This window comes from Ictalurus punctatus, chromosome 21 (assembly GCF_001660625.3).
Source record: "Ictalurus punctatus breed USDA103 chromosome 21, Coco_2.0, whole genome shotgun sequence".
Classification (NCBI taxonomy): domain Eukaryota; kingdom Metazoa; phylum Chordata; class Actinopteri; order Siluriformes; family Ictaluridae; genus Ictalurus; species Ictalurus punctatus.
Window position 1 is genome coordinate 2,820,001 of NC_030436.2, and position 23,240 is coordinate 2,843,240.

The 23,240-nt window shown below is 39.7% G+C and overlaps 2 protein-coding genes across 2 annotated transcripts in view; both read left to right on the forward strand.

The window, feature by feature from the left end:
* The window catches only part of cdk2 (cyclin-dependent kinase 2), a 6,937-nt gene extending 4,340 nt beyond the window's left edge, over positions 1-2,597 (forward strand). The window contains exons 6-8 of the mRNA XM_017451095.3: positions 1-41; positions 587-790; positions 2,133-2,597. The exon at positions 1-41 is cut by the window's left edge and continues 61 nt beyond it. Of these exons, the coding sequence (XP_017306584.1) occupies positions 1-41; positions 587-790; positions 2,133-2,237 (350 nt within the window). The 3' untranslated portion in view covers positions 2,238-2,597. The remainder of the gene's footprint in view (positions 42-586; positions 791-2,132) is intronic.
* A 2,083-nt stretch (positions 2,598-4,680) lies between these two features.
* sarnp (SAP domain containing ribonucleoprotein) lies at positions 4,681-23,071 on the forward strand. Its single transcript, XM_017450160.3, has 11 exons — positions 4,681-4,805; positions 7,603-7,702; positions 9,933-9,982; positions 12,170-12,222; positions 12,870-12,921; positions 13,535-13,608; positions 14,003-14,037; positions 14,129-14,154; positions 15,602-15,664; positions 22,644-22,730; positions 22,882-23,071. The coding sequence occupies exons 1-11, from the start codon at positions 4,773-4,775 to the stop codon at positions 22,921-22,923; spliced, it is 615 nt and encodes a 204-aa protein (XP_017305649.1). The 5' UTR covers positions 4,681-4,772; the 3' UTR covers positions 22,924-23,071.
* The last annotated feature ends 169 nt before the right edge of the window (positions 23,072-23,240 follow it).

Here is a 23,240-nt window from a genome sequence, read left to right on the forward strand (position 1 = left end):
CTGTCGACATCTGGAGCTTGGGCTGCATTTTTGCCGAAATGGTAAGACAATTTATGGACTAGGGCAATTTAACTGTACTGAATAGCGTACATTGGCGTAGCTTTTAAATCTGAGGGTTTAGTAAAGTGGCCGAGAGTTGCGCAACAGTACAAAATGGCCAACACACAGAGGAAAAATCCGAAAACAGTCCTGCAGCAGTGTGAAGACCTTTACATTATACAGCAAAGCCTATGTTTGCTCCCTCGATAAAAGCCAGTTCGAGTTTGCAGTCTTGCGAATAATGAAGTGTGCTATAGCACATTGAATGGTGCCACTGTGGGGATTTATAGTTAAATATGTGCATGATGTTTCTCCCTAAAGCCAGACAGACACACTGCAGCCCGACTCACTCTTATTCACTGTTTTGTGGACTGAGTTTACAATAAAAACGCTCTCGTTTCAACACCTCTTTAAAGACACTGTGTTTGCTGATGATGGTTTTTTGCATATTTATTGAATATTATCTATTGAATATTGTTAGTAATCGGAGAGCTTGTTCTCCAGCGCTAACCTGTGTAACGTAGCGCTGCGGTATCCGTGTTGTCAGATTACTCGGAGGGCGCTGTTTCCTGGAGATTCAGAAATCGATCAGCTGTTCCGCATTTTCCGAACCCTCGGCACTCCCGATGAGTCTGTGTGGCCTGGAGTGACCTCAATGCCTGATTACAAGCCATCTTTCCCCAAGTGGGCACTGCAGGACCTGTCTAAAGTGGTGCCCCCTCTGGATGACGACGGCAGAGACCTGCTCGCAGTAAGACATTAACACGACGTTTTATTTACCAGAGCCGTTATGTATAAAGCTGTTTGGAGTGAAGCTTTGGCCTTACACGACAGGTTTGTAGAAATGAGGAAATGTACAGGACTTCCGAGTGGTGCTGTTCGTACTGTTGAGAGTTTGAGTACTGGGGAAGCTATAAGCTGTTTGTGGGTTGAGTCCCAGTGCCCTTCTGGGTAGGATTGCATTACTCTCTCGCCTGTTGAACCAACCTCTTTACGATTGCTGTGGGGTCTGAGCGCTCCCTTCAGATCTGTTCACCAGTCCTTCCATTACTTGGAGCATTAAGCTACCTGTGACGTAGCCCTAAGGTTTACAGACGTACACTGCCAGTTAAAAGTTTTGAGACTGAAATGTTTCTCACGATCTTAAAAATCTTTTCATCTGAAGGTCTATGATTAAATGTTTGAAATCGGTGTTGTAGACAAATAGAATTGTGCCAATATAGTTTTCTAATGAAAGAAATGAATAACATTATATTTACTTTTTTTTTTTTTTTTAATGGATGACTTGCAGCGAAATATTCCAAAACGTAGCCGATAACTGTCCAGCATAGGTGGGACACTCAAGGGTAGACTTTTTTTCTTATCCTAAGTAAAAAATTTTTTTTTATTTATTTATTTATTTATTTATTGCAGATTTTCACAATTGCCTTTTTGCTCCACTTGTGTATAATTACAGTGTTATCTATATATAATGAGCATGCTCTTGTACGCTGCTGATAAAACCAGCAGGGCCTGACCCATATGTGAAAACGGTCACTGATGCATATTTTAAGGAGCCAACATTCCAATAGCTGATATTATCTGATATTCTGTCCATATATTAAGCAGACACCAGTAGTTGTAGTTAAATAGAGCTTTAATGATCTCTTTGTCAATTTCTCCTAGTCAAATAATCAGCAGAAACATGCATATTTAAACAAACAAAAAAAAAAAAGAATCTTTTTTTTATATATATATACTTTAATATTGGTTCATATGAGTCGTGACTCTTTGACCCTTTTGAGTGATGGCACTACATAGCTTCCACCAGATTGGTAAATGAACATCGTGACACAACGTTTCTAGACGTTTAGTTTTGATCGTGGCTCAATTAATCAGAAGCAGAACTTCTATTAAGGTAGAATTTATTGGAACTCGCTAGAAATATTCACTGCTCTCACAATTTCAACTTATTTCCAAATCATAATTCTGTATAATCTCATATATTCCGTTATCTGTCTTCTGCTGCAGTCTAAGACTTTGAATAGAAGTCTTTCAGGGTGAATTATTAATGGCTGACAAATGATTCATGCGTGATTCCTTTTTTCCAACAGCAAATGCTGAGATACGACCCCAACAAGAGAATCTCGGCCAAGAACGCCCTCGTTCACCGATTCTTCCGTGACGTCACCATGCCCGCGCCTACTTTGCGGTTTTGAGGCACGTGTTTGTGACTGGCGTAGGCTGTGGAGGCAGAGCAATCCCATCCATCGTCTCTTCTTCCTGAGGACGTTCTTCCTCTACGCCAGAGACTGTCAGACTGTTTCAGTCTTCAGCTTTGGTGCCTTTTATATACCAGAGTTTAGCTAAAGTCGAGGTATTGTGGGGAAGGTTGTAGTTTATAAGCACAGTGCTCTCATCTGCTCAGATTGTGTACCATGTGCTTGTGCATTCTGCAGGCTGTTCTTTCTGGAAGGTGACATTCCGTAAATCTCTGAACTGTTTATTCAGGAATTAGTTGACTGTCTGTTATTAAAAAAAAAAAAAAATCTCTTCATTAAGAGTCCTATGATGCACCAGCATAAAAGTATTTATTTTGGCTTGCCAAAAATGGTCACTTTTGATAGTTCGGAATATTTTTTTGTAATTGGTGATTTTATGCCTTTTAAGGCAGATTTTTTTTTTTTTAATCCCTGTTTGATAATTATTCATAAACTTAAGACAAAAAAAAAAAAAACCAAAGTGCTTGTTTTCATTTGTGTTCAACATATTAATGTACTTACTTTTAGCACTGCAAAAAAAAAAAAAAAAAAAAAAAAAATCTTAGCAAGGGAAAATATCTTTGCATGTTTATCTAATATTTCTTATCATGAGATTATATTTGATTCATAACACTCAGCTTGTTTTTAGACGCTTTTATTCATTTCAAGTTTATTCCCAGGTAATTTCGCGTCTTTCTAGAAATGTTTACTTCAACTTTAAGCTTGAAATTGGTACAATGTATAGAAATACAATTAATAATTAAGTATATTTGTTTTATTCTAATCTTATAATAGGAAATACTTCATATATTTGATTATATTCAAGATATTTGCACTTGCTAAATTGTGGGGTTTTTTTTAAGCAGTTAATGGATTCGGGCTGTGACAAACCGAGCTGCAATACCCCCAAATAATCCCGTAAATAGCAGGTTGGAGTTAAACTTGATCCTTCGTCCTTTGTGTTTCAGAACTTAGTAAAGACCTCGGAAAAAGGATCCAGTGAAACTCGGAACACTTCTTTCGTTTCTTCGCCTAAGTCATGAGTGTGTAATGTGTGCATGGAACCTTCACCTGGTAATAACAATAAGCCTCTCTGAAGTACAAGACTTGCCTCTAAATTATACATCATTGTAATTATTGATATACCGTCTATCTCCGTGTACAAAGAATAGTTTTAACAGAACCTGATTAATCTTTTAAATTGGAACCTGATTCGTAACATGTCTAGCTTTACTAAAAATTGAGCTGTCTTACATGTTCATTCCAAACAAAACTGAATATAGAACATCCCTGCTTGATATTTCTGACTTCTAATTTTTTAAAAAGCCTTTGAACTACACCTAAACATAAATAAGTGAAGGGTTCTGTAGTCTATATAGGGAGTTTGATTGTTGAGGACCACCTTAGCTGGCTCAACCAATGGCTTTTTTGTTGGTTATTTAGCTTTTGTTGATGCAAAGTATGTATTCATAAGAATCGCAAGCCACTGGAAAAATAGAAAATTTGTATTCGGACACCACAAATCGCCAGCGTCCGTGCCTTGTTGCAAAGCTTTTGTTGACAGATACAGCATCAGGATATCTACGGTAAGAAGTAATCAGCTTTTCCAGCATCGTGGTTCGAGTTTGGCGCATTTCTCTAGGCAAATTGTCAGTTCCCCAAGGTCACGGGTGTCCATCACATGGGCTCGATGACAGTATACACTCTGTCCTCTATAATAGGAACACCTGCACACCTGCCCATTTATGTATATCAGCCAATCATGTGGCAGCAGCACAATACATAAAATCATGCAGATACAGGTGAAGAACTCCAGTTAATGGTCACATCAAATATGTGTGATCCTTGAGACTTTAAATATAGCATGGTTGTTGGTGCCAGTTGGGTTGGTTTGAGTAATTCAGAAACTGCTGATCTCTTGTTGTTTTTACACACAACAGTGTCTAGAGTTTATACAGAATGGTGCGAGAAACAAAAAACATGCTATGAGCGGAGGGTCTGCCGGAAAAAACAGCTTGTTGATGAGAATGACCGATCTGCTCTGAGCTGACAGGAAGTCTATAGTAACTCAAATAAGCACTCTTTACAACTGCGGTGAGCAGAAAAGCATCTTGGCATGCACGGAACAGAGAACCTTGAGGTGGATGGGCTACAGCAGCAGAAGACCACTCAGGTTCCACTCCTGTCAGCCAAGAACAGGAATCTGAGGCTATTGTGGTCTTCTGCTGTTGAAGCTCATCTACCTCAAGGTTTGATGTCTTGCGTGTTGCTAGCAAATGTTGCTAGTGCCTAGCAAGCAAATGATAGTTCAGTCAGTAATGATTTTCTTGGCCAGTGAGATTAAATTCTAAATTGTGTGTCGTATAAGAAGAAACCCTCAGTTGTCGAGTAACTACAAAACAATCTCCAAGTGCCCGGTAGGGGACGATATCACATTCGGGTGCAACTGCAGAAATCCCAGACGGAAAAGGAAACACTTGCGGAGCTACGAAAATGGCTGAAGTGGTCGAACTCCAAAAATTGAAGGTAGCTAATAAATACATTCATGGATCACATTTTAAAGCATATTATTAAAATAATAATAACGTGAGTGTTAGTTAATTACTTGTAACTTTGCTGTGTCCGAGGTTTCTAGTTGATTTCAGCAAGGTAACTAACAGCTAACGCTTAATCTCTCTTGCTTGCTAAATAACTAACTGGAGATAATCTGTTGTATATTTGTATTTTTTCATATTTCACAAAATTCTTTATTACAGTAGCGTTAAGGTTTTTAAAATAAATCCAAAATAGCATGTAACTAGAATCACAACGACGGAAAGAATGCAAACGCAAGCGTGCTAGCCGAGTAGCTTAGCTTAGCTTATCTTAGCTTAGCTTGTTTTAGCGTAGCTTAGTTAATTTTCTGTCAAATTGTACACCTGGGATGAGTTTGAAAGTAAACATTAGTCCAAACATAGCAGATAGAATGGACTATTGTTCTGGTTGTTGGTATTTGTAATTGGTATTTGTCCTAATCAGGAAATCAGGAAATATTTAGTTATTCAACGTTGACCTTTTTTGCGCATGCGCGGCATACATCCACATAAACGTACCAACAAAGTTACAAAAATGAGAAGAGGTTCGATGTGAAATGTAATACACAGACGATGTTAGTTTTCAACTCCGACACCAGTGGAAAAACAAAGTCTTTATTGTGTTGCTCTTGCAGTGCTTTATATCTTTGGTGGGAAAACAGTCAGTTTTAGCAGTGTGCATTCAGGGCCCAGTCCTGGTCCAGGGCCTCAGAGAAGGGAGAAGGTCCTGAAAGAATCATTATCTGACTAATTTACAGCAGTGTTGAAGGTCCTGAAAGCACCATTGTTTGATTTATTTACAGCAGTGTTGAAGGTCCTGAAAGAATCATTATCTGACTTATTTACAGCAGTGTTGAAGGTCCTGAAAGAGTCATTATCTGACTTATTTACAGCAGTGTTGAAGGTCCTGAAAGCACCATTGTTTGACTTATTTACAGCAGTGTTGAAGGTCCTGAAAGAATCATTATCTGACTTATTTACAGCAGTGTTGAAGGTCCTGAAAGCACCATTGTTTGACTTATTTACAGCAGTGTTGAAGGTCCTGAAAGCACCATTGTTTGACTTATTTACAGCAGTGTTGAAGGTCCTGAAAGAATCATTATCTGTCTTATTTACAGCAGTGTTGAAGGTCCTGAAAGCACCATTGTTTGACTTATTTACAGCAGTGTTGAAGGTCCTGAAAGAATCATTATCTGTCTTATTTACAGCAGTGTTGAAGGTCCTGAAAGCGCTATTATCTGACTTATTTACAGCAGTGTTGTATCTTCAGACACCAAAAAGGAGGCATATGATTCGTAATGTCAAATTAACGAAAAGCAGTACCATCCATTAGGGTTGTCACGATACCATAAACACACCTTACGATACTGTACCAGCTGAAGTGTCAGGATACCACACACTGGTAGTAATTCACACGCATCGTCACACGCTGATTATTAGGATAAAACACATGCATAGGTTACTCATACTGATGTTGACATGCTTTTGACAGGTCAGTGAGGATGGTCGAGTGGGAGGGTATTATTATTTATATGTAATTTTTCATTATTATTATGCGTGTGTGTGTGTGTGTGTGTGTGTGTGTGATTATTTCAGATATCAGGTATTTATCATATATATTAAATGTTTTATACACATTTTAGAAGTGTTTGAAGGATTTTTACAGGGCACCCCTGCTCTCATGAGACGGCACCCTGGTTGGGAAACCCTGCCCTAGAACAATGAAATACTGGTATACCGTACAACCCTACCGTCTGTATTACATTTAACATGGGGAGACTGCTTTCCTATCTGCCGTGGCATCTTTTTCGTAGCGTACGCATCCAGCACGCTCCCTAAGTTGATCCGTGTGGCACTTCTTCATATCTGACCGCCTGCTCCCATAAGTGTCCGAGTAAAACCCTGATCTACTGCAAAAGTTTTTGTTGGGTGGCGCTAACACCTAGTCCTGATGCATATCTCTAGATCAGGTGTGTCCAATCTTATCCGGAAAGGACAGACAGGTGTGGGTGCAGGTTTTCATTCCAACCAAGTAGGAGCCATTTCTTTAAGGCTTACGTCCACATCGATCCGGATAAATCTGAAAACGCGTCCGTTTTCTCTGCATTTTGTCCTTCCGTCCTCTGAGACGGCGTTTTTGTCCCGAGTGGACACATTTGGAAACGCAGTTTTCGTATTGTGGCGTGGCCCGAGGAAACAGCGATATTAAAAAGCGATGACGTATGTTTAGTCGTGTGAGTTGGTGTGCCTGCTGTCCAGTTTGATAGCTTTGCTAAAGATTAATGTCACTTTAAGTAAATAAATGTCAGTTCAAGTAAATAAACGCCTGACGGAAACGACACAGGCCAAACCTTCCTGCGTTTTTACGTGTGCGCAGTTTAGGGAAGAGATGGGATTTTCAGACATTAGAGTCCGGACGAGCAGTTTCTTGAAAACGCCAGCGTAGATGGAGAGTGTTTTAAAACGAAAATGCAGTTTTTAGATCTGTCCTGATTAAGGTGGGTGTGGCCTAATTCTGAAGAGATTTCTGAACTAGTTCAAGATTAGAACCTAGACACGAAAGGCAGCAACTCAATATGAAACTGATATTATTATTATTATTATTATTATTATTATTATTATTATTATTATTATTATTATTATTTAGAATAAGAAGAAGTAATTAATAGGCAAGCATGCCTGATATGTTTCATTACTTTGTGCTTGATGACATAAATATAATTTCCTTGGGTACATGTTGTTGTTTGCAGTTAGCTGAGCTGAAGCAGGAGTGTGCACTCCGGGGGCTGGAAGTTAAGGGCAACAAAGGGGATCTGATTGCACGGCTGCAGGCCTACATCGACGAACACGGTATGTACTTGTGTGTTGTGGATTTGCCTCTCTCCTGTTATAACTTACAATCCATCCTAAAAGAAGTTAATCGTTTTGTATCGTTTATTTTCTGTTTGTTTGCAGTGCAACTCCAGTGCATTATTTTTTTTTAATGTTCAAACACCATCTGGTCGTTTTTATAACTTCGAATGCTTACCAGAAATGAGCGAGTCCTTTAATTAACCGGGGCCGAACTTTATACTGCCCGTGAAGTCTGACTTAAAGGGGCGCTGTAATGAAGTTAAAAGCTGATCAATGCTGTCGCTGTGGCCACTTTTAAAAAATGCTCCGCACATGTAGAGTGGCTTCATGCAGTTTATATCGTTAAGCTAATAAGATTTATTTGATTGTATGCACGCGTTTAACATAATTCAGCGGTCCAACACAGACACCTGTTTGCTTACTGAGAGAGATACTGTGCTGCTTGGAAGTTTGTGAATTTAAATTTTTAGAATTTTCTATATTTCTACATAAATTTGACCTAAAACATCATCAGATTTTCACTCAAGACCTAAAAGTAGACATGGAGAACCCAATTAAACAAACAAGACACAAATATTATACTTGGTCATTTATTTATCGAGGAAAATGATCCAGTATTACATTTCTGTGAGAGGCAAAAGTATAAGAACCTCTCGGATTAGCAGTTAATTTGAAGGTGAGATTAGAGTCAGGTGATTTCAATCAATGGGATGACGAGCAGGTGTGCTGTTTTATTTAAAGTACAGGGATCTATCAGAGTCTGATCTTCACAACACGTCCGTGGAAGTGTATCATGGCACAAACAAAGGAGGACCCAAGAAAAGGAGTTCCTGATGATCATCAGGGTGGAAAAGGTCACAAAACCCTTTCTAAAGAGTTTGGACTCCACCAATCTACATTCAGACAGAATGTGTTCAAATGGAGGAAATTCACGACCGTTATTACCCTCCCAGGAGCGGTCTACCAACAAACATCACTCCAAGAGCAGGAGGTGTAAGAGTCTACGAGGTCACTAACGAACTCAGGGTAACTTCTAAGCAACTACAGGCCTCTTTCACATTGGTTACTGTTCATGAGTCCACCACCAGGAGAACACTGAACAACAGCGGTGTGCATGGCAGGGTTGCGAGGAGAAAGCCCCTGCTCTCCAAAAATTACATTGCTGCCATCTGCATTTGCTGAAGATCACCTAGACAAGCCAGAAGGCTAGTGGAAAAATCTTTTGTGGATGGATGATGCCAAAATAGAAACGTTTGCTGTAAATGAAATGTTTAGAGAATTAAAACACTGCATTTCAGCATTAGAACTTTATCCCATCTGTGAAACATGGTGGTGGTAGTATCATGACTTGGGCCTGTTTTGCTGCATCTGGGCCATGACAGCATGCCAGTATTGATTGAACAATGAATTCTGAAGTATTCCCGCGAATTCTAAAGGAAAATGTCAGGACAGCTGTCCCTGAACTGAATCTCAAGAAAAAGTGTCATGCAGCAAGACAACGCACATAGAACGACTTATCAATGAATGGTTAAAAAAAGAATAAACTTAATGTTTTGGAATTGCTATGTCAAAGTCCTGGCCATTATCCAACAGAAGGAAGCAGTGCATTTGAATAAACCCACCAACATCCCAGAGTTGAAGCTGTTCTGTACTGAGGAACGGGGTAAAATTCCTCCAAGCCGACGTGCAGGACTGATCAACGGCTACTGGAAACGTTGCGTTTATTTCTGCACAAGGGGGTCACACCAGATACTGCAAGCAAAGGTTCACATACTTTTGCCAATGTGATATTGGATCATTTTCCTCTAAATAAATGACCACGTATAATATTTTTGTCTCTTGTGTGTAAATCCGATGATGTTTTAGGTCACATTTCTGCAGATATATAAAAAATTCAAGCTCCACTGTAAATGCGGTTGTAGTTTTCCACTACTATAATAAGAAATGGGAATAGAAAATGTAAAGACTTTCAAATTTAAAGAACACAGATTTTGTTTAAATTAATTTTGTTTAAGGCCAACCTCCTACTTGTTTGTAAATTAGTATTTAAAAAAAAAAAAAAAAAAACCCAGATATGATCAAAATAAGAGGTATGATTTATCGTTTTTTTCCCCTACATCAAATTCACTGGAGTTGTTCTTTAAGTATTTCCTTGCTGTCTCTTGACGTAATCATATTTTTTTTTGCAATAAACATTTTTTTCGATTATAACTCCTACACGCTACAGTTTCAGAAGATGATGTCAATGAGGAAGAAGTCTTAGAAGAGTTTACAGAGGTGAGTAATATAGTAGTAATACAGACTCTAATTGTAAATGATCCTGCAACCCAGGTCATGAGAGCGAACTCATATTTGCAGTAAATATCGTCACGCCATGTCACGTCTTTCTTGGAACATTCACCTGGATACCCCCTGCCACAACAGCCATCTGCAGGTTCACACCACTTCATCAGTTAGATTATTCTCAATCCTGATCTTGGGCATCTGATGAAATCCGTGTCATCCATTTGCCGAGCAGCTGCATGTTTAGACCTGCGGTTTCAGGATCGTGCGCGGGTTTAAGTTTGCGCCCATAGTGAGATGGATCGTATTGGTAGTCATTTTAATAGGATTTCTTTCACTAAATGAGAGCTTGTTCTCGCTTCTCTGGGATGCTGCCCATATATTATTGACTTAAATGTGTTTTAATGTTTGTTCTGTTGTATTTTTCACAAGTACCGGTAAGTGACAATTAATTCACAATATGGTGAAGTTAACGTATTTAACATGTAACTATTTAACTATAATGCTTTTCTTTACCATAGGGCTATTAGATTTTTCACTTGTATATACAGTGCCCTCCACTAATATTGGCACCCTTGGTAAATATGAGCACAGAAGGCTGTGGAAAAAAAAGTCAGGGGACTGGGATGGCCATGGCAGGACCTTGATTTTGTGTTCCGTAAACCTTTTCTTTTTTGTTGACTTTGATGTTTGTTTTGGATGATTGTCCTGCCCATTTTAACCACGGCCCATTTTTAGCTTTCTGGCACAGGCAGTCAGGGTTTCATTTAATATCTGTTGATATTTGATAGCGTCCATGATGCCATGTACCCAAAACATTAAAGAGCCACCACCATATTTAACCGTGGGCATGAGGTAATTTTCCATACGGCTTCCTCTCTGTGTGCTCCAAATCCACCTCTGGTGTTTATTACCAAAAAGCTCTGTTTTGGTTTCATCTGACCACAGAACCCGATCCCATTTGAAGTTCCAGTGTCTGGTAGACTGAAGACGCTCGAGTTTGTGTTGAGATTGTGGATGAGAGGCTTTTTTCTTGAAACCCTTCCAAACAACTTGTGGTGATGTAGGAGACTTCGGATTGTAGTTTTGGAGACCTTCTGACCCCAAGACACTAATAACTTCTGCAATTCTCCAGCTGTGATCCTTGGAGATTTTTTGGCCACTCGAACCGTCCTCTTCACAGTGTATTGAGACGATCTAGACACGAGTCCTCTTCCAGGTTGATTCATAACATTTCTTAATTATTGCCCTGGTGGTGGAAATGGGCATTTTCAATGCTTGTGCTATTTCCTTAGAGACACTTCCCATTTTGTGAAGCTCAACAACCTTTTGCTGCACATCACAGCTAGATTCCTTGGTCTTACCCATTATTATGAATGACTATGGGAATTTGGCCTAGGTGTTAACTCTTAATTATACCCTTGTGTCTAATTATACCCAAGTCATGGTTGAACAATTTCCTGTTCCTAGTCACCCAAGTGTACTAAAAAATTTAGAATGTCACTGGGAATATACTTGTGGAATATAGCCAATATTTGTGGGAGAAAAAAAAAATATATATATAATTTCCTATTCAGTTACATATGTCATGGTGCAAAAAGGAAAAAAAATATTCCCCCAACCATATTAATATTTTAATTGCATTATAGTTAAAGTGTGCATTCCTGCTGAGCTTACCCATTACAATAGCCATTTCGATGTGCACCGAGCCTGTCCGTACATGTTATTTTGAACACGCACTGTGTGTAAAATGGCCAGTCACACCTGGTGGAGCATAATATACAATCATACACAGTTACTTGCAAGGGCCTTCCTGTCTAAATTGCTATAATTATTTGAAAATACAAAATTAAAATGTAGCAGTATTTTTTTATATATAGACTAAATCCTACATATTGCTTCATGTACTATTATTCACTTCTTTGTAAATAGTATATTTATTTTAAAAAAAAATACAGATAGTAGTCTAACTACCTGGTCAGCTCGTTTAAAGCCGAATCTATCCAATGATCATTATTTGTATCTGTTGTTGTGCAGTCCTAATAGGATTTAAGTATATATTGGGGTCGTTAAATCTTGGAGTTCTTTTTTTTTTTTTTTACTTTGTGATAGCAAAGCTTAATTACATCCTTAATTAGTCCTCGAGTAATGCTTGCTAAGTAAGAATAAAATCTCTTTTAGGAGGCAGCAGCACCTGAGCCAGAAGTTCAAGAAGAGCCCGCTGCACCTGACACGTATGTATGCTTCAAAGATACTGTCTAATGCAGAATTAAAGAAAACCATAACAAAAACCTCATTTATTATGGGGTCATGCAGAGATTAATTCTTGAGCAAATAATGTTTCATGGAAAGACCGTATCCTGGGGCCGTCCCATTACTGGCATGTTTTACAGTAAGCACAGGGTTGTAACTACGCTTACTCGGACAGTTTGTTTGTTTCTACTGTACGTTGTCAAAGAGAGCATTCGTTTGACACAAGCACGTCCTTCTCAGTCGGAGAAAACAGTGAGGATTTGAAAAACTCATTTCTGCCACGGTGGTAAACTACAAAAGTTGTAGATTTTAAGTAGTATGTTTTGGCGTTGAGTGTCAAACGGCGGAAACGACGACCCGGCTGGAGTCGCCCCTTTAAACTAGCCAGATGACACACCTAGCTAATATAATACACTAAATTGGCTAATGGTCCTTTTATTTATGCTTTTATTTATCTATGCACTAGACAATACTGATACAAGTACAAGCTGACGTCAGTGACTCTTCTAACTTTTAAATACTTTTATGTTTACTTTTAGTCCTAGACCTACACAGTTGTTTCATATGTTGCATTAACTGATTTTTTTTGTTTGTTTGTTTGTTTTTTATTTATTATCTCTTTATGCAGGGAGGAGTCGAAAAAAGTTGTTAAAATCACCCTTTCTGAATCGGTTGATGAGGTATTTTTCCTTTAACCACACCATGCAAACATTTCACACACTACATCAGCAGGATATTCTGCCAAGCTTCTAAAATCCTTTACAGGCGTACCTGTAATAGCCTCGTTTTAGCTAGACGTACAAGGGGCTACTAATGAAACTAATTTGCAAATAGTGCCGAGTGATGATTGTGGAAAAAGAAAGTATTAATAAAGCTGTCTGGATAAGTGGCTTTCTTTTTCATCCTTATCCAAGTCTTAAAACTGTATGAAGACGACACGACCGTATAATGTGTTTTGTTTTCTTTTTTTTTTCTTTTTTTTTTCTTTTTTAAATGTAATTATATGAATCGGATGCATCAGACCACCTTGCTTTGGCCCTTGAAGGAACATCTTGTAGGAACTCCTTTGAAACTTTTCAGTTTTTAAAAGATTGAATCTATCATTTTAAAGTCATTATAAATCTGGGTTTCGTATAGACAGTTAGTTACAGTTGCATTTATATAGCGCTTTTCTAGGCACTCGAAGCGCTTTACATTGTATGGCGCTTTACCTGAACTACCTGTCTTTAGTTCAGGTAAAGCAGACATGATGAAAGTATAGAATTTTTGGACTTTGCTGTCTTACAATTTCAGAGATTGCTGAAAAGAGCCGAACGCTTTAATCTTCCGCCAACCTCCGAGAGCAAGAAGGCAGCACGTGCTGCAAGGTGAGGAGGTTAAACTACAAACATGAATGCAGAGTCTGTAACAACTAGTGATCAGTGTCAGTTTTGTGGCATTTTAAAGACTTTTGATTGTTTTAAAAAATATATTCGTTTTTTTTTTTTTTTTTACATTTGTACAACAAAAGTATCCGGTCGATCACGACCAGCGACTCATCCCTGCAGGAGCTCTGTCACATTTAGCTGGATTTCTTTCACGTTCTAATAAACTTTCATAATGTTCACGACGATGTAAAAGTAATATTTTAAAGTTGTTTGGATTACGACTGAGACGGTCGGGTTTAAGCTCTTTAACATTCATGACCGCGTGATGATGATGATGATAGTTTTGTAAGAAGTTCTATTAAAGTAGATTACATGTACTTTTGTTTTCTGACAGGTTTGGACTGCCAGCAACATCAGCGCTCTCCGAAGGTGAGTTCCAGACCCGATGAACACCTTTAGGATTGAAAAAGAAAATAGAAAGAGACTTCCGTGCTTTGATTGTTGCCGTTCTGTTTTACAGGAGCCTCTGCCGTTTCTAAACCGAATGTGAGTATGAAGTTAGAAATACATACGTGTGGGATTTCAACATCTGGGTGCTGGCTGTGTGTGTCGTTTAGTGAGGCATGACGCAGGATCTGTAATAAATACCACCGTCTTGCATCAGTCGTTGTGTCTCTCCTATAGTCTCAAGTTTACTTTCCCTTATGGACCCCCTGCATTTCGCTACTCCCTTGCTGTTCTTGTGCAGATGCTCGTCTGTGTGTAAAATTTCTGCCCAAGGTCATATCACCTAACTTTGTGAATCAGTCTGTCCGTGTGGCCGTCAGCATTCCTCGCTGTGCCCTACAGTGTTATTTGGACCAGATAGTATCAGTCTGATCCTCAGATCAACTGTATTTAATATAGGATAAAGATACGGGGTCTAGCCCACTGTTTTCTGGATGTCATTGCCTAACTATAGATGGGTTGGTCTCCCATGCCACTTTACAAAGAGCGCCTCCACGTCATGGACTCCATTTAGATGTGTGCCTCTCCAAGCTAATACCTGGGCTTTGGGATGTACTTTCTTCAGAAGTCTCTGACGTGTACATGTTCTCTAAGTGTTCCATACCATACTGGAGGTGTGTCATAGAAGACTAGTTACATGTGTTACTCTGGTTCTGTAAACCCCAGATAACCGCCCGGATTCCTTGTCGTTCGGGATAATTGTATGAATGAGGTATTGATGTCTAACAGCAGTATTTATAGCAGATACTGCATCATGCATCGCTGCATGACTTGCTCTCGCCCCACCGATACCACAAACGGTGTGGTTTTCAGGCAGTACAAATGCTCTCTGGTTTTCTGGCTCAGAGTTTCACATAGCTAAAATTATCGCAGCAGAGATTGAGTGTGAAATTATTTTGAGGTTTAATTCTTCACTCTGCAGTATATGCCAAATCCAAACGAGAATTCATGAATTGTTTTTTCGAAATAGTTAGACTTTGCTTCAGCCCGGGAGAAGCTAATAACAGTATCAGATATCGGTACTATTTATAGTTATGGAAATATTAAGAGGAAAGACGGTATATGTCCTGTATAGAACGCACAATTCTGGTGTGAGCTACATATTGTAAAAATAATCCCCGGTAAACAGCCATGACAGTTCACTGTAAGAATTCCAAAAAAGTTTTTTATGCTATCCTTCATGTGCTGGTCATGGTTAGTTCTACAGCTTGTGCATATGACACACAAGCCACCTTAGCTTGGGCAACAAATATACAGCCCTGGGCCACACACCACTTGAGACAATGGTTTGGATTATTACTATTATTACTAATAACTTATAGCATATTTTACAACCCTTAGTTAGGAGGCTAATCAAACCTGATGAGTTGCTTGAAAAGTTGTTGTTTTTCAGGTTCTCGAAATGCATTCTTAGCTGGCTTCAGCACAGTCTGGCTTTTAATTGTATATTTCCCCAATAATAATTTGCATCCTGTATGGTCCTCAGGTCGAGGTCTTGAAGAAAAGAGCAGAGCGATTTGGCATGAACGTCTCCTCCGTGTCTAAGAAGGTAGGTCATAGTTTATGGGTGGAAAGGTATGATGTGGAGAAAACATGAAACATGCCAGACTCCTACATGATGCACACACATATCACTGACTCTTATTGTTCAGGGGATAAGTATAGAGTTGAGTTCTGGTTCTCCTTTTAGTACATTGTTATTAGGACCTGATGGCTCAGTGTTGGTCGAAATTATGCCAAAACAATCAATAATGTTTAATACAATCTTTAAATGATCTGTAGTCATATTTAAACGATCATTCATTAATGCCATTTTAAACAGCCATACATACTGTAGAGCACTAGGGGTCGCTGATGCCTTGCTTTGTTGATTCATGTTCTTAACTGGCCATAAGGTTAAGCTGAGGGTGCAGTTTTCCTACACCTCCACTCAGTAAGCAGTTGTAAGAGGACAGACATCTCAGACCAGCGGAAATAAGCACGAAACAGTCTTTTGTTGCAAAAACCAACACTTATGTGAAGCACTGTGGCCCTCACTGCTTAGAGTAGCTGCTTACGATGAAGAGATATAAGGTTTGTGTGGTTGTCTGACCAGACCTCGGCTTTAAACTCTGCTTAGCAATTTGCACCATTTATGGTTAAGCATTTCCACATAATGTTCAGAACAATCCTCAAAGCACTTTTGAAAAGAATAAGTTAATCTGACTCTGCTCAGTCCATCCAGCAGGTAGATACAGTGGAGTGGTATACACTTAGTAAATGTGCCTGAACTTAAAGTTAAATAGAACTACTGCCGTTTCATTTTTGCCCACGCGTATAATCAGTTATAAGTATTTCTGCAAAAAGGTGTTGGATCTGAATTTGTGTAACGGTGGTGAATGAACCATTCGTACACGCCTACATTTCCTACATATTGACCGAGTTTGCTCTTTTCATACTTGCTTATGAGCAAGCAAAACCTCAAGCTTTCCTTTGTGTATACACAGGCAGGTAGTGGTAAAAGCAAGACGTTGCTTGCAGATTGCGTGCTCCATGATCTTTGCCTCCCACTCGTCTTTTATCGTCAGGTTAATAGGGTGGTGCAAGTTTTATGCAATTTTAGTCCTATATTGAAGAAGAGCTTTATATTACATTTTTATTTATTTATTTATTTAAGTCCAGCGGTGCTTGTTATCATGTTACCCAATGGTCCTGAATCAACAATGCATTGGTCTGTCAGATTTTTTTTTTTTTAGGGTTGATTTTAGATTGTTAGCCTCGACAGGTTTTTTCGATTGCTGTTTTGTTAATCCATTAATTTACATCGAGATGTGATCTGCCTACGTGGCCTGATGGGTTCAGATGACTGTTTGCTGTCCTGTATGACAGCTGGTTAGCAAAGTATTTTCATGGGCTGACCAGAAATTAGTGAATGAGCTGACTACTACCAAAAACCTCACAAAGAACTAGCTTTTATTGTGCCATCCGGAACTGATTCTTAAAAGCCTCTTAAATGCTTTCCGAGTGGCTCGTGTTAGCCAGGTGGCGGGTGTTACTGTTGAAGATTGTAATGACGTGCCTGAAGTGAGCCAAGGCAAGAAGCGTTAAACTTGTCTTGCTTATTTATTTCTTTTATAATCATATGGTCAGCCAGGTCAGATGTGTTGATCCTATCATAACTAACTGTAGAAATGTAATGAGTGTAAATTTCATTGTTAAAGTGTAGCTCTGTGTCAGAGTTTTAGGTTTTACAGGATGAGGATGAGTATCTTTTTTTGGGGGGTGGGCGCTGATTTATTTTGAAGATGGGGTGGGAGATTTGAGGCAGAGGGGTTGTGGGGATCGAGGGTGAGCGAGTTGATGAATGTGAAAACGTTGGCATTTTGATAGAGGTAATTTTCTCGTGACAGCGCCAGGCTCTCCCATGAATCAAAATGCATCACGAGTGTGCGCGAGATGGAGGGCCGCCCATTGTGGGTCTTGACACCCGTGTGAGCGAACAGAGCTGCACAGGGTCAAGTGTGACACATCATTATAACAATGTTGATTTAGTGGGGCCACAGCGCAACACACCTCCTCCCAGGGGGGATGGACAGGCAGCCTAGTGGACAAGAGATGGGGCCCACTCTTCTTCACCGTCAACGCAATCATTCGACAGATTGCGAATCGCTCTCTACACCCCCCTCACCTTAAGAAAGAAAAAAAAAAAAGAATTCTTAGGAAAGCTGGTTGAGAGAAAGCTGAATAAAAGATTTCTAAATACTGATTGTTTTTGAGAGACATACCATGCATTTTTAAGTAGTATGGAAATGGTCGGGTTGATGAATGTCCACCCCCACCCCGCCAAATATAACTCTCAACCCCCCCCTTCTTGTCAGAATGTCCATGGCCTCTAACCTCATTTCACCTGTGATGTCAAGATAAGCTTTGACAATCTGCCATTGTACAGGTTCAGATGGATCTGCTCTGTGGTGGAAACAGTCAATCCACTGCCAATATTGTTATAAGTTTCTATAGGTCTAGATATCGATTTCAGAGACGCGTAGTTTCATAAAGAACCTGATTATTAACAAAATGCTTTAGAGATGAGTTTTTTTTTTGTTTCTCTTTACAGCAGCCAGTGGTGTATATATCTAAAATGTAAACTAAGAAGCTCAACAGTTAACCTGTAGGTTGCAAGGAACCGCAAACCCCCCCCCCCACCCCCACCCCCACCCCCACCCCCACCTGACCTGTATTTGGATGAGTATCACCTTTTGGTGCTTGTGTTATGCTGCGTTCGACTAATCTCAGAAGTGAGAAGTCAGAGATTGCAATTATGTCATTTTGGACCTCTGTGCATTCAAGCTTCAAGGAGGGAGGGGGGGGGCATGAATGCTTCCATGTTCATCTTTTGTTAGCAACAAGCTAGCTAGCTAGCTAATGTTGATGAGTGTAATATTTTCCTTCTAAAAACAACGAAGTGTGTAGTCAGCGTTGTAGGTTTAACAAGCGAATGTGCGTATATGTTGACTGACTGATCTAAAGCAATTATCTGTGTGTATTATATTAAGATGTCCTGCTTTGTGTGCTGCTGATGCTGTGTGCAGCTTGGTATTCAGGAGATCATCCTGAGTTCCCAAGCAGGTAATCCGACTTCTTGGTTGAATACAGCACTATACCCAGCTGCTGTGCCTGGATTGGATAGTAGTTCTTGCTTGCCACTGTGCCACTGACAGTTAAGAATCAAGACTGTGGAAAAATGGAGATGAATATCCACCAAAAGATTTGCTTTCAAGATGAGGATAAAATAAGAAACTGTACCACTGGTTTTTCTTTATTTATGTTGATATGAACAACTCCTTGAATGTCCTGTTGGTGGACTGAAGGCCAGTTTAACTAGGCCTGTCCATTCCCTTTTTTATTATTATTATTATTAAATTTTGCAATTAATTTGTGTATTGTGTGTGTGTGTGTGTGTTTGTATATATGTGTGTTATATGCATGCATGCATGAATGAGATTTCAGGTGTTGTGGGGACATTACTTCAACTACAGGGGGGAAAAAAGGCCTCTGGTTGGATTTTTCCTGTAAAGATGTACTACACAGATTTATAATCAACCTTGTTGATTTTAATTGCTATTCTTATTTTGCACCAAAGTTCTATAGAAGTCAGGGTTAGGCTTGGATAAGTGATTTTCTATGTATAATGATATGCATTCAGCCACTTTTTCTCCTGTGCCTTCGAACCTGAGCCCCATAAGATGCATTATCAGCTGACAGAATAGCCTCTTGTCCTGCAGTAATTATGCACAGACACGCACACTTTCACACACCATATGCCCTGCTTTTTGCACAATGAAAGTCATGACGTCACATCATTACAAGGCCGGCCAATTAAACTGTGGGGGATGAATCATTCTGATGGCATTAAAGTAAACAAAAGCCCCCAAAATGAACATTTCATACTGTTGTTTTGCTCAGCAATGTAGAATTGACCCATCCATTTGTAGGCTCATCACATCACATCAAATTTGGCCTTTTTTTTGTAGTGAGTATTCCTGCACCCGAACAGATATTGCACAGAGCAGAGTGCATTTAACATGCAGGAAAACGTCATCAACTCTAGTTGCAAGCCTCAGTGGGTTTTTACTCATCGGTATGAATAAACGCTTTCAATCGAAAACTTCTTCACTGTTTCAATCACTAATTCAATCTGTTCTAGAAAGGCTTTGTGAATAGACAGAGCCAAGGCCTTGGACAACATGGAGAGGCCCTGCGTTCGGCCCAATATTGTTTGGGAATGCAAAAAGAAAACATGATGAGAGAAAAGAAAGACTGGGGGTGGGAGGGGAGGGGGGGGGCTCTACAAAATGAACTTGATGATCTCAGGAGATGGAAATGAGATTGGCTGCACTGTATGAACGCTGGGAGAGATGAGGCCACACTGTGCCCGCTGCTTTGGCTTCGACAACTATGGAGACCCACAGAGCTATTCAGCCAAATCCTGGCTTAAAGAAACGCTGCCCGTTTCAGAAGTCATGCTATAAAGTAACTTGTTTCCAAAAAGCTGTGGCAGAGCATTTCCGTTGAGAAAAAGGCCTTCTCCCCTTCCCTTTCGGTTTTAGTTATGCTAGTCATAAAATCTAACTATAAGAATACGAGATGATGTATTATGTATTTACGATGTTTTGTTTTTAAATGTCTAATTGTGGGCTTTCTGTATTTCTGTGATGAATATCTCGATGCGCATTTCAGTCCAACTGATGAAGAGTTACAGGAGGCAGCAGTGCAATCTGATTTTGAGCCTGTATTCACGTTAAAGTGTGATTCAGTATTTGGAAACGGTTCAGTTTTGATTGAAAGCAGTCACTGTGCTCAGCAGGCACCGAGGCCACATATCTCGTGTAACACGAGTGTGAACAATAACAGTTCAAATATGCAAATTTGGCATGCATTGTGTCTTTCTCCGATAAATACAAATCAGTTTAAACATCTGCCCTCAGACTGATTGCCCATTTGATTAATTAGTAAGTCGAGGTTAATTTGATGACCTTTTAGCGTCTTTATTTGTTGTTTCATCTGGTAGTTTTTGTTTCAGCTGCTAATCATTAAATGCATACCTAAGGTTGCATGTAACCTGTGACGACCTCTCCTCCCCTCCCCATAGTTTTCCAGTTAGGCCCTTACCCACAAGTAATTCCTCAGCCATTTTATATTTGAACAATTTACCAAAATGGCAACATTTTATCATTTGCGCTAATATGAAACGACAACGTATAATTATCCGTGAGCAGGATTTTTGTGTGTATCTCAGTGTCGCTGTGAGATATGAGAGTATAAAATAGTTCTGAAGCACATTCGTTCATTGACCGGTAAAGTGACAACTTTTGTACGCACTCACCTGCTACTAATACTGGGTCTGACCCCAATCCCCCCCCCCCCCCCCCCCTTTCTCTCATAACTCTTTGCATGAATTCCACATTGTGTTGGAAACTTTCCATTCGAGATTCATTTTGACATGACTGCGTCACACTTTATGTCCAAAGATATGTGGATATCTGACCACATTCCCCAAACTGTTTCCACAAAGTTGGGAACACGCAATCGTATAGAATATCTTTATATGCTGTAGCATTAAGATTTCCTTTCACTGGAACGGTGAGAGCCAAACCTGTTCCAGCATGACAGTTCCGCCGTGTTCAGAGTGAGCTCCATGAAGACATGGTTTACCAAGTTTGGTGTAAAAGAACTCAAGTGGCCTGCACTGAGCCCTGACCTCAACCCCTCTGGGATGAATTAGAATACCAACTTCATGCCAGGCCTTCTTGCCAGTCCTCATGCTCTGCATCAGTGCACAGCCATGGTCCAAAATCTATCTCAAAGTCCTCTACTTACCCTGGAACATAGGAGGCTCCATATTAATGCCCATTGTTTTGGAATGGGATGAGTGATACTTGGGTGTCCACGTACTTTTGACCATGGTGTGATTGCTGCGGATTTGTCAGATGAACGATCTGTTCGACCACAACAAATGTGTTCTATTGGATTCCGATCTGTTGACTAGGAAAGCCATTAAAGTACACTGAACAAATTGTCATGTTCAGTCTTAGACTAGTGCATTGTTACATGGCACATTATCATGCTGCTTGGGTCCATGGATTCGTGCTGCTTGACACCAAATTCTGACCCTACTATCTGAATGTCGCAGCAGAAATCGAGCTTCATCATACCAGGCAATATTTATTTATTTTTTTTAAAAATCTATCCGGTTTTGGGGAGCCCACTATAGCCTGGGATTCCTGTTCTTAGCTGACCGGAGTGGAGCCCGACGTGGTCTTCTGCTGTAGCCCACCTATCTCAGCGTTCAACGTGTCGTGCAGTCCGAGATGCTTTTCTGTTCACAGCGGTTGTAAAGAGTGGCTGCTTGTGTTACCATACTCTTCCCGTCAGTCTGAGTCAGTCTCGCCATTCTCCTCTGACTTCTTTCATCAATAAGGCATTTCCATTTCCTGCTGATCCGATGCTCCATGGAAGTTTTTTTTTTGTTGTTTGTCGGGCCATTCTGTGTAAGTTCCGAGGCTGCCGCATGTGAAAAATCCCAAGAGAAGTTTCCGAAATATTCAAGCCAGCCTGTCTGGCATCAACAACCGGTCACCTTAATGTGAACAGATCGATGAAAGTATAAACATTTTCACCACTGCATTCTCTTACAAAACAGAAGAGCCTGAAAACCTCACTGGAAAAATAGAAGCTAGTGCAGGACATGTTTACTTGGATTCATATGAACGTGCAGGCAGTTCTGTGCCTCTTTTTTTTTTTTTTTTTCTTTTTTTTTTTTTTTTTTCTTTTTCCCTGTGGAAACACCTCTCAGCAAGTAGTGTATTATTCAGTATAGAATAATAAACAAGCCAGGTGGTGGAAGGAGGTGAACAGAGTGAGACAACTGAACAAACTTGAACAAGTGTTAGTACTCAGGGTCATATTTAAAATAAATCGATAAATAATTTGTGTGTGTGTGTGTTGAATGCTGTGCATTGATGAAGCATCAGTTGCTCTTGTTTGTGCAGGTTGAAGAGGATGAAAAGCTGAAGAAGAGGAAGGAGAGATTTGGGATCGTCACAAGTGCAGCCTCAGTTGGAGCTGATGATTCAGAGGTACAACGCCTGAGCCCTCACTCCTTTAGAATAAGAAGCTAGAATAGTTGTTTTATATCTAAAATTTGCAGTAAGCCGAGTTTATTCGACTATAGTTATTTTAAGTTTGGGTGTCATGTTACATATTTGTTGGCTTTTTTTCTTCTCTTAGGCAAAGAAGCGAAAACGAGCGGAGCGGTTTGGAAATGTGTGACTGACTAAGCGACTTTTGGTTTTTTTGGTTTTTTAAACTTTTTGTATTTTTTTTTTTTTTTAATCTTTCTGCTATTGGAACATGATGTACTTTTAGTCACTCCTTGTGTTGCTATTAAGTTCTGTACAATAAACATCTGGCAAATTTCTGTAGATTTCCCTTTTTGTTTCTAATATGCAGGACAATTAAAATGATTTGCACAACCGGTTGATGGAGGGGGAAAAAAACAAAACCCAGAAAGATTCCTGTTATATGTGCGCACACTTTTCCCTGGTGGACGTTAACATTTTAATAACACATGCTGAATGGTGCACATT